This window comes from Pan paniscus, chromosome 5 (genome assembly GCF_029289425.2).
Source record: "Pan paniscus chromosome 5, NHGRI_mPanPan1-v2.0_pri, whole genome shotgun sequence".
NCBI classification, from domain to species: domain Eukaryota; kingdom Metazoa; phylum Chordata; class Mammalia; order Primates; family Hominidae; genus Pan; species Pan paniscus.
The window spans coordinates 53,905,837-53,922,432 of record NC_073254.2 but is presented as its reverse complement, the minus strand read 5'-3'; the positions used below and the strand labels follow the sequence as shown (position 1 = coordinate 53,922,432).

Here is a 16,596-nt window from a genome sequence, read left to right as displayed (position 1 = left end):
ACCTAAGTTATGCAGGATGGGCTGGCAATACCAATGATCCTATCTTCCTTGTGGCCATAGTGCAAGGGAACTAAAACTCACACAAGCTTTCCTCTGAAAAGAGGTTTTCCCAGCAGTAAATCAGTCTTTTTAAATCAAATGAAAAGTCAGGAGACCAGCCCATATTTTTTTAAAAATTTCTATATCTGACTAATGTTCCTGTAATACTAACCATTAAAGGTCTATTTGGTATAGGGGATGTAACCCAGAACCTACCCCTTTCTTAGGATTGGAGCTCTTATTTGTATTGATGGAGAGTATTGAATTATTAGATATTACATGTTCATAACTGCTTAAGGAAGGGGAATAAGAAAAATGTTCTTGTATGAAAACAAATAACTGCATAAGCAGGGTTTCAACAACAGACATCAAAGGAAGGCTTCACAGATGCTCATAGGGTCACTTCCATGCCACCCTTACTTTAGGAAATGCTCTTCCAGTAACCTGGGCCCCTTCCACACATTTGCTTCCATTCCCTCTAGTGACAGGAAGGACTCATGTGGCCCAACTGTGGGAAGATGGGCAGTTCTGGGAATACAGACACAGACTGGAGGGGGTTGACTCAGGGTGAAATTCAGCGATGGCTTCCTGCCTCATCTCTAAGCCTCAGCTTCCCAATAGACCTCAGCAACCAGGACCCACCAGCCTGGACTCCCATTTCACCCCAAACTTCTCACATCAGACTAATTCTGTGGTCTGACCATGCTGGTGTTGGGACATTATGTTGGCAAAGTGCCACTAAATAGGGGCTGGAACTAATTGCCCCCATGCAAAAGCCTTGAATGAGTTCAGCCTCTCTACCCCATTGCAAGTAGGTTCTAAGCACAAATGTAGGGATTATTGGTGACCCACAATCTCTTCTGACTCTCTCAGCCCTGACCCAGAGTATAAGAATTGATTTAGAGTTGCAGGAGGGGACAGTGAGTGGTTCCCCCATCCCCTTCATTCCATGTTACTTTTTTTTGAAGAGACAGAGTCTCACTCTGTCGCCTAGGCTGGAGTGCAGTGGTGTGATCATGGCTTACTGCAGCCTCAACCTCCCAGATTCAAGTGATCCTCCTGCCTCAGCCTCCCGAGTAGCTGGGACTACAGATGCATGCCATCACGCCTGACTAATTTTACCTTTTGTAGAGATGAGGTCCCTCTGTGTTGCCAAAGGTGGTCTAGAACTCCTGGGCTCAAATGATCCTCCCCCATCCCTGGGCCTCCCAAAGTACTGGGATTACAGGTGTAAGCCAATGCATTCAGCCCCATGTTACTTAATAGAAAGGTTTTTCTTCCCCTTTTTCCTGCACCCTTTGCTGCTCTCACAGGGGATTTCTAGCATCCCTAAGCTCTGGTCTCCAGTCTGAGGAAGTTGTGCTGCCTGTATGTGACAAGAGAAATAAGATGTTGGCACATGAATAGGATGTTCGCCCTTTGGTGAACTAGAGCATGTGAGCCAATTCTTAAGCCAGATTTTTCAGCAGAGAACAATTGCAATTCACAATCACATTTTCCAGGCATGACTCATCCCTATAGTATACAATAATATGAAGAGAGGCTGGAAACCCCATGCTTGGCAAATACCAGTGCCCAGGCACTGCAAGCTTTCTTTTGTGGCAGATTTTTCATACAAACTGAATCCATCAGTCTCAGAGTCCCATTCAATAACAAAAGAAGAAATAAATGGGGAGATTAACTGCTATTGGAAATGAAGGTGTTGAAAATGTAAACTAAACAAAGCAAAGCACCCCTTCACTCAGTTGGATCCTTCTAACATAGAATCAAACAGCCATCTAAAACCAACAGGAAAACCGGACCGAGGGTGGAGAGAAACCGTGTGGCACCATCAGGAGGTAACTCCCATGGTGAGGAGGAGTTTCCTGGCTCCCATTAGACTTTCATTTTAACCCTTATGATTTTTGCTTTTTTTTTTTTTTTTGTATTTACATCTTTTCTGCTGAACTAAAATGATAAACTCTGAGAGCAGAGATTAGATTAGAATCTTCTCAGCCTCTCCACAATTTTAAAAGCAGTGCTGGCCACAGGAAAAAAAAAAAAGGTACTCAAAAAACACTTTTTTTGTTTGTGAATGACAATTTGAAATTGACTTTGAGAAATCTTGGCAGCCAAGAAAATGGCTGGAGAAGACTTTACAGCTTCCGAGAAGTAGGAGGATGCAGCAGGCTTCTGGAGGGTCAGGGGAGGAGCTGATCAACTGGAGGCGGGAGAGGGAGGCCATAGCGGGAGAGATGAAACAGGAAAGGAATACTAGCATTTTTTAAAAAGCATAAGGGGAACAAAGGGTGGATCTTTATTACAATAAAGTGGAGGCAGCCAGGGTACAAGGTACAAGTTTATGGAGGAAAAAAATGGCAAAATATAGGCCCAGTCTTCTGTCCTCCTCTCTGACAGGGAAGGGTATTGGATGTTCACTCTATGAAAAAGCAACATATTAAGTTAGTTGTTCTAGACAAGAAAAGTAGGAAAGATATTGTAGGAACCCTTTGCCCTCAAACACATATTGGCCCACCATTCTCAGAAAGCAATCTCAGCTGGCATGACAGAGCATCTGGTTGCAGAGGCTCTTGGGGACTGAGTGGCTGCTGAACACCAGCCCCTCTCTTTGGCCCATGGGTAAAAGCAGCCACTGCCCATGATCCCTAGTGAATGGTGTGTGGGGCAGAGCCAGCTGCTTCCCCAGTCATGATGAGTATCTCCGCCTGACACACCCCACAGCAGGATGGGATTCTTTCTGGAACTGATCTTGGAAGTTAACATCAGATTCTCCCTCAATTCCTCCATCCTTTTCATTTCCATTGAAAATGAGAAACTCAGCAACCATCTTGAGTGTCCTTGACCATTGACTTGCAGAGATCCTTTCTAATACTTTGGTTTGCTGAGACAAACTATTGTCTGTGGTTACTGCTTCCAACACACATTCCCACCTCACAGTCCATCACATTCCCTACGGGGGGTTCCTACACTGCCAGGCCATGGTCATAATGAATTTATGACACACAAAACATATTTGCATGCATGCTCTTTCCACATCAACCCAGCCCTGATGGCATCTCATTCTAATCCTAGAAATGAAGATCCTGAGACCCAGTCGCTAAGAGGTGAGGTAGGCATTTGGTCCTCCTCTGACTTCCAGTCCAGCGCTCTTCACTTGTGCACGTTGCCTTGGCACACACACTTGCTCACGTGCTTATCTTCTTTTATTCTACAAATATTTATGGAATGCTTACTAGGTGCAAGCCCCTGTTCTAAGCCCCAGAGAAAAGAGTGAATTAAGCAGATGTGGTTGCTGTCCTCATGGAGCTTACCATATTGAAAGGGAAACAAACAAGTAAACAGGCAATTCACATATAGTATGCCATCTGCTTATGATGGCAGAAGAGCAGGGTGCTGGGGAGCACCTGGGGGTGTCATGTATTGTAGACCTGCACAGTCCTGGAATGCTATCCAGAGGAGGAGACATCACTGTGGAAACTGAGGGGTTAGGCAGAAATTAGTCAGAGGAAAAGACAGGCTCCAAGTAAAGGGGACGTCCCCAAGATGAGAGCCAGTGTGACACTTGATGAAACTAAGATTCAAGCCTGCCTGGGAATGTTGTGGGGGATGGAAGAGAAGAAGCTGGAGAAGGCAGCAGGAGCCAGAGCGTGAAGAGTCTACTTCGCCCTGTTAGGGAATCTGGACTTTCTCCTGAGGTCACTGGGGAGCACTTGAGGAGTTTTGAGCAGGGGAGTAACAGGACCAGGTTTGCATTAAGAAGAATCACTCAGGCTAAAATGTGGGGACTAGCCTGCGGACAGGCAGTGCGATTGCAGGGGAAGGAGCAAGCAGTGGTTGCAATAATCTGGGAGAGAGATGGCAGCGTTCTGCTCTCAGGCAGTTGGAGCTAAGTGGAATGCTCTGATAGATATTGAGGATAGAGAATGGCTGAGACTCCAGGATTGAGGGAAGGCGCTAATGGAGAGAGGGGCAAAGGGTGGCGTGCAGGTTACTGACATGAGCCATCCGTAAGTGATGGTGCCGTGCATTGAGACAGGAACAACAGGAAAAACAGGGGAGGTGTTCAGGGCAGATGATTAGTTCTTTTTGGGTACAGTCGATTTTAGTTATCTTCAAGGTATCAAACAGGCTGTTGGATACCTGAGTCAGGAACTAAAGCAGGGCTGAGGTGGAGATTTGAGAGATGACAGTTGAGATAGCCAAGGAGATGCTGGCATAAAGGGAATGCCTACAGGGAGTAGGGAAAATGAGGAGTGGGCCTAGGACAAAATCCTGTGGATTATCAACATTCAAGGAACAGGCTGCAGAACACATCAGCAAAGGAGACTGAGAAGGAGGTGCCAGAGAGAGGGGGAAAAGGACAGAAGAGCCGGGGCCCTTGGAAGCCAATAACAGAGCATTTCCCCAGGGTCTGCAAGTACCTGTCTGGCACACAGTGGGAGCCATAGTTGAGGAGGGCTGGGTGTTACGGGAAGCCAGGCTAGTAGAAGAACAGCAGAGCATCGCATTCCTTCTCCCTTCCAAGCCCAGCCCCTGCCCCTGCACAGGATTTTGTGTGCAGGTGACATGGCAGCCTGCCTGCATCCACACTGGAACTGCACCCAGCTATCTTACACTCCCCAAAGCCAGCCACACAACTAACGACGCCCTAATAGGAATGCTTTGGCACCAATAGAAAGAAACCCTCAGGCGCTCATCAGTGGTCCTGGCTGAGTTACACAACCTTCCTGCCCCTCCTCAAGGTGCAGCCTCATCAGCGTAGCAGTGAGCAGCACCTTAGGATATCATACAGGGGTGCAGCATACCCTTGGCCAGAAGTTGGCTCCCTGAGCCATCTCATGGATGAGGATGGGCCTTTTAGATAATCAGGAGGCAGGAAACTCCCCCTGGTGAAGTTTAGGTGAGCAGAATTCAGACGGAGGGGCAGGAGGAAAGGGAGTAAGTGAGGAGGGAGGGAGACTGGGGCTGGCTGGAGAGGTGTGGAGATGCAGGTGGGCCAGGAAGAACGTGGCAGCACTGATGGGGTCACCCTCTTTCTCACATCTTTCCTAACCGAGTCCTTAGCCTTCTCATCTCTCCCATCTCCTTTGACACTTGCTCTTTCCCTCTACACACTCAGGGTTGGGCCTTTCAGAGTTCGTCTTGACAACCAGGGATCAGGAACACATGTGGGTGGGGTGGCCTGGAGTGGTGACAACTTCCAGAGTGACGGGAAAATGGTCTCATGAAGACTGCACAGCCCTCAGACCACACCTCTCCAGTGGGAAAGCCCTTTTTAGCTCAGGACTGGGTTGCAGCAGAGAAACAGGAACAGCTCGTGGCTTTCCACACAGTTTCTGCCAGCTCTGGAGCAGGGCGGCTCTTTGGAGAGAGTTGACCACAGCACTCAGCGGCTCCCTCTGCCAGGTCCCCCAGACACATCTGGGCACCGCCAAGGCTGGGGGACTCCATCCCAGGCTTGTCAGGGATTCTCTGGGCAGTACTGCGGTGGAAAGTCCCTCTTCTGCTTATGTTGTCTTCCTTTTCTATCTGTACTCTGGTTTCCTCCAGCATTGATGTGAATTTCAGTGTGAATTTCAGCAGTTTTGCACCCTTGCTTTTGTATTTTCCTTATTCCGAAGAGTCTAAAGCTTCCAGAAGCCTATGGAACAGGAAATGGGAGGAGTCACTCGTTGAGCAACATGTGACTGTCAGATCCTATGAATCCTAGGTACTGGGGATGGACAGAGCAGTGATGAAATGATCATAGGCCCTCCCTTGGCAGAATGGAGAGTTGAAGATGGTCCTCATCTTCCAAATGGCCTGCAGCAAATGTCGCCTTATGCCTGCCCAGCAGCAGAGGCCATATGAGCCCACAGAGCCCAGCACAGTGACCTGTGCATCATGTAAATGTCTGAATTGCATCAAGTGGAACTGTACTTCTCCCTGGAAGGTGACAGGCCGTCGCTGAGGAGAGGACATACATAATCTACGATGAGCCTGAACAGCCTTAATAAGGGAGCCAGGGGCGGAGTCCCAAGAAACTAACATTGAGAAAAACTTTAGTCCCCTTCCCTGGAAACCTCCTGTCCACAGTCCCAGGCCAAGCAGACAGATTTGGAAAATAGCAATGACATAATTCACACTTCTTTTCCATCCAACACAGAGCAGTCGTGGCACTCTGGCCTTTGCTTATGTTGTTCCCCTGCCTGGAATGCCCTCCTCTGCTCACTTCCTCCAACACAATCCCAGTCAACTAAAGTGTTCAAGGATGAAACAATAGGATATCTGGGATTTGCCGGGATATTAGAGATGGGGAAGTGAGAAGAGAAGAGTGGGGAGCAGGAGGGGAAATAGTTGAAATAAAACTGGACAATTAATAAAATGTGATACTGGGTATGTTAGGGTTCATTCTACTATCCTGTGTATATTTGGAAATTTTCATAATAAAACATTTTCTAAAAACTCCTGTGGATCCACAAAACCCAGGTCACTCCCACCTTGTACATGAAGCTTTCCTGACAGCTCCCCGCTCTCTCGTGGACAGCCACTCCCTAGTCAAACGCTAATGGCATGACTAGCACCCGCCAAGGTACAGCCATTTAATTCAGCTATCTATTAGGTGCTTGCTTTCATAGGCTTTCAATTGTATCTTTAACTTCATGGCAGAAAGGAGAGGAGGGAAAGCAACTAACATTTCATGAGGGCCCACTATGTATAGGGACTGAACTACATGTTCTCACATAGGCCATGTCCTGTCTGCTTCTCTAGCGCAAAGTTGGCTCATCGTGGGTGTCTCAAACATAGGCCAGAAACATAAAGGAATCACTCACTAAACATTAGCACAACAATCTAGTAGACTAGCATGAAGCCATCAAAGGTATGCATCTCATAATACAGGGAAGGACTTATGTTACAATGCTAAGTGAAAAAAAAACATCGGGGCACAAAATCATATCTGTATTATGATCCCAACCCTATAAAAACTGGCTCTATAAAAGACGGGGTGGATACGTGTATCCAATGTGCTTATTTCTGGGTAGAGGAGTACTTGAGAATTTTTTTCTTGTTTTTGTATTTTCAAAATCTGGCTTAATAATGGTATATAACAGGAATCAGCAAACTTCTTCTATAAAGGGTGAGGTAGAAAATATTTTCAGACCTTTAGGCCATGCAGTCTCTGTCACATCTAGTCGACTCTGTCTTGTAGCGTGAAAGCAGCCACAGAAAATGCGTCAGTGAATAGGAGTGGCGGTGTTCCAGGGCAACTTTATTTACAGAAACAGGCAGCAGGCCAGATTTGTCTCATAACCAGCCATAGTTTTACAACCTCTGATATATTATTTTATAATCAGAAAAAAGTTATGTAAGTATATATTCTTTGGTTATAAGATCTTGGTATCATAATCAATAGAACACAGCACAGAAACCTTACAGCCAGGCTTTATTCTGATATCTTTGCATCATGAAATAATATAAATTAAAAGTCATAAATGAGAGACTATGAGAATACAAATTCTGTGCTGGATAGAGTAAAAATTAACAATACCTATAATTAATACCAATTTTCTCTCTATTTTTAAGCCTAATATATTTTACTTATTTAGATTTTTCTTTTGTGTCTTTCAATAAAGTTTCATCATATTTTAGTGACCTCTAAGAAATCTATTATTTTTAAAACATCTTGTAGGATGAACAGAAAAACTACAATTTTCATTTTTTTCCCCTCCAGATTTTCTGAAGCCAAGGCCCTGGGAGAAAGTATAAATGAAGCAAGAAGTAAAATTGGTAAGCAGATGATATTCTGTGAGCCTCTTTCAGAAACCATTTTCCTGGTGAAAATCAGGTCATGATGTGCCTCCAAATGGCCATGAAGCCCCAAATGGCCAGTTTCAGGAGAGCCCCTGCCAAGGAAGCTGCTTTGAGAGCCTTCCCTAGGAAGTGTGTGATCCCTCCCACCACCCAGCAGGAAAATCACTTTCTTTTGTCTAGAACTTGAACTTTTCATCCTCAGGCAGACCTGAGCTCCAGCATCCCAATCAGAGAGTTGTGCTTTTCCCTGGTGTTTTTCAGCAGTAGCTCAGCTAATCATAACTTCACGGTTACAGTGAGACGTCATTTCGTATTTCAAGTATGGTGAAACACTCTTAAACCTCCCAAAGCTTCTACTTAGCATATTTGGCACAGGTACGATATTTTAGCATCAGTCAATAAGCCGGTGGGAGGATAAGAAGCAAAAACAAGCCATCGTGCCTTCCCAGGGTGGAGGCTGCCACGGAGGGCTCCCCACTTAGGTGAGTACCCCTGCAAAGGTGAAGTTAAGGCAAGAGGCAACTCAGTAAAATGTGCCTCGAATTCTCTTTTTTTTTTTTTTTTTTTTGAGACAGAGTCTCACTCTGTTGCCCAGGCTGGAGTGCAGTGGCGCGATCTCAGCTCACTGCAACCTCCACCTCCCAGGTTCAAGTGATTCTCCTGCCTCAGCTTCCCATGTGACTGGGACTATGGGTGCATGCCATCACACCCAGCTAATTTTTGTGACTTTAGTAGAGATGGGGTTTCACCACGTTGGCTAGGCTGGTCTCGAACTCCTGACCTCAAGTGATCCACCCACCTCGGCCTCCTGAAGTGCTGGGACTACAGGTGGTGAGCCACCACACCCAGCCTCAAATCCTTTTAAAAGTAAGAGGACAATGTTTTCTTCATCCCAAACTAAAAGATACCACAGAGACCCATCTCCCAGGCCCAGGGCAGCTTCACAGAGGCGATCCCTGTGCCTCACCTCTGTGCTGGAGAAGGCAGCAGTTACCGGCTCACAGCTGGCCCGCTGGGTCTCTCTTACTACCCGCTTTTCTCCGCCTACAAGTGAGGACAGGACAGAAGCCACTGTGAGTGCCCCCTTTAATTTTTCTAACAGAATATAAAAATCACGATAGCCTCAGTTTGTCTCGGTCGGTAAACAGGAGCCCCACAGTCCCCTCTGTGGCCTGAGACAGAAGGGGCTGAGGCAGCCAGACCCAGAGACACAGCCAACAGCCACACTCAGAATCCTTGTGTCTCAGGAGTTCTTGACCTAAGGTCCAGGATCTTGATAGGAGAGAAATGCCCCTGTATTTTCACTAACCTCTAACTGAAACTTAGCACCACCTCAATGATGAACCCAGTGGAAGTCACAGAGGCTTGCATGTCATATCACAGAGGGGCAGACGTTGTAAAATATCTTTTGTGCTATCAGTACAAAATTACAGTGGTTATTAGACTCACCATTAGATCTTTTTATTTAATACATTTATATAAAAGTACATAGATATTTCTGTATCACAAAAGGTTTTACAATTTTGATAACTATTTCAATATAATTGGTTTATCTTAAAAGCCTGCGTATTTTACTTTATGCACCAAATTATTATCCTGAGAAGGGGTCCGTAAGGTCATCAGACTGCCAGAAGATCACTGGCACAAAAAAAGATTTCAAACCCCTTTCTTGACCTGGATTCCTGAACATCCTAAAACTGCATGAGAAAAACTGGGAGTTAGGAATGTTTGTATTTTTCTGAAGATTATGTCCATCCATAGCTTATCTGATTCTCAGAGGGCCCAGTCACCCACACCAATAAGGAAATTGATCCTAGGCTGATCTCCTTCAGGTGGGAAGGCAGACACTCTGCTGGGGGGCATCCCAGTCCCAGACAGTGGGCAGTGATAGTCTACTTGGCTTGAAGGGGAGAAGGAGCGGAAAGAGGAAGCTGACTTCAGTGGAGCCAGGGCCAATTTGTCAGCATCCTCTTACCTCAAGGGACCCAGTGGTCTGTTTTCATCCTTGGAGGGATAAGAGAGAAGACCTTTTATAAACTGTTTCTCCCTAAGAAATAATATAAAGTTTTGCTCTTAAAAAAATCTTACTCTGTAAACCAAAATAAAACCGTTCCAACATTAATGAAATAGACTAATGATGGAAGGCACCAATTGGCTATACTAATATACTTAGTTTTTCTCTCTGAGTACAATGGAAATAACTACAAATTCCCCATAACTGCGGTGCAATCGTGTATGTTGGTGGAGCAAGTTTGCCACATTCTGAAGATTAGGCAGGTTGGGGGCTGCCTTAAAATCTGCACAGGTGTTTCCTGCCCAAGAGCCAAGGGCCAACCAACTGAGGGCTGTCATTTGATCTGCCCAGAGAAGGTGTCTGCTTATAATTCATGTTCAAAGGGCCCAGATATGCTAGGAGAAGATCTGGACAAGTAAACATTTGTTTTATCCAGAAAATAACAAGCATAGCTCACACCAATATTGAGATTCAAGCTTCCATTGCTGCCAAGAACATAGTTAATTCAGTGATGCCTATAAAGCCAATGCCAGTCTTCACTTCACTTTATGCAAATACCACAGTGAGACCCATTCCTGGCCACCCATCTTTCAAATTGTGCTCTAATCCAAGGGGCCCAGGTGAGTGGGTCATTGAGACTCAGCCGTATTACTGAATACCCCCTCACGGTGCTTGACCTCAGGGAGTAGCCTGCCATCACGACATCTCAGACACCAGGTTAGGACTAAGGAGGAGGAAGGTGGAACTTGTACACACATTTAAAATTTCCAAGGCAACCTTGAAGGACACAAGTTTCTGGAAATTTAGGATATGAGTGAGTGCATTTTTCTTAGGGAGAAATGAAATCAAATGGAATTTGCAGTCCCCAAGGAGTCCTTCAGTGAATCTAGGAGGCAGGAGGCAGGAGCATGACATGAATTTGCCCTGTCTGCACGGGATGGTGACTCAGCTCCACTCCCAACTGGGCTACATCCTGCCTCTGGACCCTGAGGCAAGATTGAGATGCCGAGGGGTACACACGTAATTGGCCCGCAGAGAAGAAACAAAAGCTGTATTTGTGAACTGCAAACCAGTCAGCCCACATGTTTAAAGTTCAGGTTGCCACTGTCTCCTCGGGTAGTTTGTTTTTTCTCTGACATTGTGATCCACAGCTGCCTCTTGAGCTGCCTTCCTTCTCAAAACTCCCTAAAGGCTATCAATTTAGTAGTGGCTGTATAATATCTAATTTTTATATGGCATAATCAGTCTGAACTTCCATGTAATTTCCTTCTCTTAAAAGAAGCCAACCCAACTAGGTAGATAAACTCTTGCCACAAACTCCTTTTTGTCTTTCTCTAGACGCCATTTACATCAATCCTGATGTTGAAATAAGTTGAAATAAGAAATGGGAGGAGTAACCAATTTAAAATCTCCCTGAAAAATAATAAGAGTCTGTGTTTCTGTCGGAGAGCCATTTTTATTGTATCTACCTGTTCCATATACAAGATCATTCGGCTGCTTTTCTTCACATGGGCTGGGGTTTCACACACTTTCATTTACACCCTGCTTCCATCTGTCATGTCTCTAAAAATGCCACTGAGCCCAAACTGGGAAAAGAAGTAGACTGCTTTAGAGGCAGTGGCATAAGCCAGGCATGGTTTTGCTTACTAGAATCCAGGCATTAGTTTTTTTACATCATCACTGTTTTACCACTGGCAGCATTGTCTTTGGCAACAAAGGACAATGAATGGCTGTTCACTGGCTTAAGGCCCACTCCAGACTAGTTCTGAAACAGCTGCCTTGCAGGCAGGTAAAAGAGCTTGACTGACACCTCTTGGCACCTCTTCATCCCTCCACAGACCCCTCCAGGCCTAAATGAAAACTCACATCACAGGAGGCTGCACAGTGGGTTTTCACTAGTGAGGCACTCAGCAATCAATTCAAAAATCACGGGGAATGTAATAGAAGAAGCTGTTAGTGAGAGGCAAAGAAAGAGAAAAACAAACACTAGAAAAGCTAGCAAAACATTCTGGAAGTTTTTTTCCCCCTACTCCAAATTCAAGAACCCCCCAACCCACCATTTGACCAATGCCCTTTTAAAAAATGTTTCTCTTGTACATTTGGGATTTGGGAAAATCATTTCTCAGATCTGGGTCTCTGTCGGCAGAATAAACCAGACTGCTTTTGCTATTTGTCAGTTCTGTGCCTGTTCTGTACTTAAGCGTCGTTGGAGGTTTACTTTTGGACCTACCTCCTGCATGTCTGCTTCTTGTAACTTATCCTGGAGTAAGGAAAAGACAACATCCAGGCTGTTTTGCTAGATTATGATGACCCGGATCAAGTATATCCTTTTGTTACTATTTGTTGCCAGCTCCAAATTACAAGGACAACACCAGCAGTAACAGCAGCCTTCAGCATTTATTGAGCACTTACTCCAGGCTGGCCTGAGAACTTGACCTATGTTATCTCATTTAATCCTCACAGGGAGGAGACACACCTGTAAGGTGGGTTTTACCATATATGTCACAGATTCTAAGGACACAGTTTTTACACTCTTAACATCTGTGTTGTCGGGATGTATTTAACCGTCCCATTTGGCCTTTTTTTTTTTTTTTTTTTTTACATTTTAAAAATCTCTGTATTGGCGATTGGTCTTCTAGTTGACATTGTCTTAGATTCTATGAAATATGGTATTTTCACTGTTTTATAGGTTTTGTTTGTTTGTTTGTTTTGAGACAGAGTTTCACTCTGTCATCCAGGCTGGAGTGCAATAGCGCAATCTCGGGTCACTGCAACTTCTGCCTCCCGGGTTCAAGCAATTCTCTGCCTCAGCCTCCTGAGTAGCTGGGATTATAGGCGCCCACCACCACACCTGGCCAATTTTTTGTATTTTTAGTAGAGACAGGGTTTCACCATCTTGGCCAGGCTGATCTTGAACTCCTGACCTTGTGATCCACCTGCTTCAGCCTCCCAAAGTGTTGGGATTACAGGCATGAGCCACCGCACCTGGCCAGATTTTTTTTTTTAATGAGTTGCAGTGAAATGCCTTTGTAAGTGGCCAAACTAGAATTTCTGTCCAACTCCAGAACTTTTTAACACTATATATGATCTCCATAAATTCACATTTACCTGACTTTGACATTGTCTTCTGAGTTTAAATTTCTCTCAGTTGTTATTCAGTTTCCCTGATTCTTTGGCCTTTATCCTACCCGATATGCCCAACAAAAGGCTCAAACTAGACCCTAGTTCAGGAGCTTTGAGCATAGCCCACGAAAATTAAAGTCTCTTTGTAGCGTGATTAATGACAGGTCATCTTTGGCACTTTGGGGCCCAGTTGTGGCAGTGAGTGGGGCTGAAGTCCAGCCTGCCCTTGCTCTCCATCCCATGTGCGCCACTCAGCGTTGCATCTGCCCATAGGAAGGCACACCTTTTTCTAGTTTGCACAAAGGTCCCCCATGGGTTTGCAGCAGCCGTGGTAGGATTCAGTGTCCCACATGTGTTTCAACTATCATTTTCAGTGGTTTGGAGAATAGAGTTGAAGGGTTGTATTTTCAGGCTGTATACGATTCCAACTGAGTGGGTTTATTGATGCTTCAAAAAATACAAAAGAATTCAAAGCATAAACGTAGATGTGGTTTAGTAGGAATAGGTGTAATGAAATATTTATGCTTATGTACCAAAACCAGCACAAATAAGGACTCGAGAAAGCCTGATTAAGGGCAGGCAGAGGAGTCATCGGGGACCAGAAAATCAAAATGTGTTACCATAAAGTAAAAAAATATATTATATTCTCAAAAGTAAGAAATGTAAAAGCCAAGATGTCATCCCTTCCCTCTACCCAGCATTTCCATGTCAACATTATACTGCATTTCCTCAGTAATTCCAGATCCCTACAAGAATAGAAATGGTTCAGAAAAAAGCAGGTAAAGGGATGATTTAAAAGTTACAAAGTAATTTTTGATTTATTAAATGATTCACCACATTTATTTTCAATAACAAGCTCTGCTAGTGCACTAGAGTATTGTCTGATTTTTAAAATTGCGTTTATCAAAAACTTCAATTAATTTTTTGTACCCAACTTGCATTGGTTACAATGTTTGACTGTAAGAATAGAAGGAAATGTGTTGTCTCAGGTAAGTGGGGAATCTAAGGAGTACAACTAGCTTCAAATGCATCTCTCTCTCCTCTCTTCTCCTCTCCCTCCTTGTCTCAGTTCTGCTTGACTACATTGTCTGACAGCCTCTCCCCAGTTAGTGGCAAGATGCCCCTGGCAACTCCAAGTTTCCATGGTCTTTAGAATTCGTACCTTCGTTGAAAGGGACCTTGCCCAACAACACTGGCAAAAGTCACTGGAGGGACGAATGATCGACCTGGCTTAAGTCATGTACCTATCTCTGAACCAATCCCTACAGCCAGGGGAATAAAACGTTCTGACTGACTAGGCCTAGATCATGTCCCCACTCCTCAGGCAGGTGCTTAGCCCATCTGCACCACATAAACTGAACAAAATTTTTAAGGAATCAAGCAGGTATCTTTCTCCAAAGGAAGAAATGCTAAGCACACAAAAATTATGTTTACCACAGACCTTACAGAAATTTATCTATGGCCTGAAATAAGAGACATCTGTAAAGCAATGGGAGGTAGTTCTTATGAGAAAAGACAACAGTTAGACTTCTTTATCCTGGAAAAAAGAAAGCTGTGAATGGGGAGCTTAAAGATTGGATTTAAGTATAGGTGCTATAATGGAACAAATACAAAATGGCACACTGAAAACTCGGGGATTATAGGAAAATTAAGACTGAGGGAGACCGCTCGGAACCCACGCTGCTTTAACTCTAACAAAACCAATTACAACCCTATTAAAAATAATGATATAAATGGCATGCTAAATTCCTAATACATAAGGAAACACAATCTATTATTAAAACATCAGATTTTTTTTCCAAAATAAGGTTATCATGATAGAAGAGGATTTAAGGAAGGGTTGAGGCTGCTGAGAGATGGAGACATGAGCATCATGTGCAGAGATGGGGGACAGCAGTACGATAAGCCCCCCTAAGAGACAGCACCCAGCCACGCTGGACCACGAAAAGGAACGTGGAGGCAAGGGGGCTGCAGTTCAGTCCTGCATTTCTCCACAGCTTCCTGGGCTCGGCTGTGCCAGCTTACTTTGTATTCAGTTGTTTTTACTTGGTGGTGCAAAATTTTAACATACGAGGAGAAAATCCTATGTGAACAAATAAGACTATGTATTACACTGACATCAGTTCCCTGTTAACCAACTGCATATGAGATAATTCCTGTTAAAGAAACATGGTTGTAAGAGAACCGACTGTATATTACTTGATGATATACAGAAGGACCAATAAATTATAATTCAGCTTTAAAGAGACTCCAAAAAGGAAGAAATAATTTGCAATTGTATTGAAAATATATTTGATCATGTGAAAGAACATTTTGACAAGAAGGTTATTAAATGATAGAGATCACGGGACTCTTGAAAAGCAAGACACAAAAGCATCTTTCTGAGATGACTCGGGTATCTAGAGATGAAAAGAGCAAAGATGACTTATTAAGGTCTCTCTGTAACAGTTCAGGTATCACTGAAATTGCAGAATATTCCAAGACATGAAGTTATCTGAGTAACAACCCATAACCAGTATGACTGATATCTTCATGAAATTTAATGTTTTGCTGTCATAGTTTGGAGATCAAACAAAAAAAAATGATTTGAAGCAAGTTGGAGGGCTGTAGTGTACCATCACTAGCAAGATTGAACACTAATAATTATCATATATAGAGAAGGAAGCAATGATTTGGTTGGAATGCCACCAAAAAAAGATGGATGGCTACCTTCCAAGAGTCCTGACAGAGTAGTCTTGCCTTAGTGAGTGAACCAAGGTCCACGACCTGGCTAGGAGAACAGAGGAAGGCTGACCCATGCCCGTCAAATGGACTGCAAATCAGGGAGGCAACTTATTTATTTACCATGGTGGATGTTCTTTTATAGCCAGGAACTCTTAAACCACCTCTATCCATGGCACATCCTCCCAGGAAACAAGCTAGATTAGTTGTTGAAAGGCTGATAAGTGAGCCTCTCCAAGCACAAAGGGAATCAAAACAAAGAGAAGTAAAGAGTTTGGAGAGATAGGTTCCCATGGTCACAATTAAGCCTCACAAGGCTTCCATTGCTCACAGCAGTGAACATTCCTGCAACAATGATAGGCCTTGGTCCAGTCCCTGCCTTCTCTGGACAGTGCTCACTCACCATTGCCAACCTGACTCATCTGTTCTCCAGGCTGACCAGCCTCCTTCTGCACACAATACCTCTTTCGCCAGACACAGTAAAGCACCATTTGTGAGGCTTCTTCTTACTAAACCATAATTTTATCCCACTCCTACCTATCCAGGATGAACCGCAAGTCACTTTTCATAGGATTTGGGGTCACAGAAACAATCACTTCTAGTTTGGCTCTTTTGATTTTAGAAACATAAACCTGATGAGCTAGCTCAGGGTTAGGATACATGTGTGGTGATGACAAGAATCCCATTAAGATACGATCATAAGATCTGAGGCCCCTCCAAGCTGTAATAGGAGCTGGAACCAGGACCTGGAGAGCCAAGAGGACCCAGGGTGGCCTTAGAGCCCAGCACTCTGCCTCCAGGCCTCCCTCAGCGCCTCTTGCTCCCTCTGTGCCTGTCTGCTCTTGTAACCGGCTGGCCCTGCTGACCATAGTCCCGCTTCCTCATGGCTTTGGTCTTCCCTGGTCCCA

At 44.4% G+C, this 16,596-nt stretch overlaps 1 protein-coding gene across 2 annotated transcripts in view; it reads left to right on the top strand.

Moving 5' to 3' along the window:
• The window catches only part of KIF6 (kinesin family member 6), a 389,937-nt gene that overhangs the window by 292,232 nt on the left and 81,109 nt on the right, over positions 1-16,596 (top strand). For both annotated transcript variants that reach the window (XM_003833335.7, XM_034962039.3), the window contains exon 15: positions 7,751-7,806. In XM_003833335.7, the coding sequence (XP_003833383.2) occupies positions 7,751-7,806 (56 nt within the window). The remainder of the gene's footprint in view (positions 1-7,750; positions 7,807-16,596) is intronic.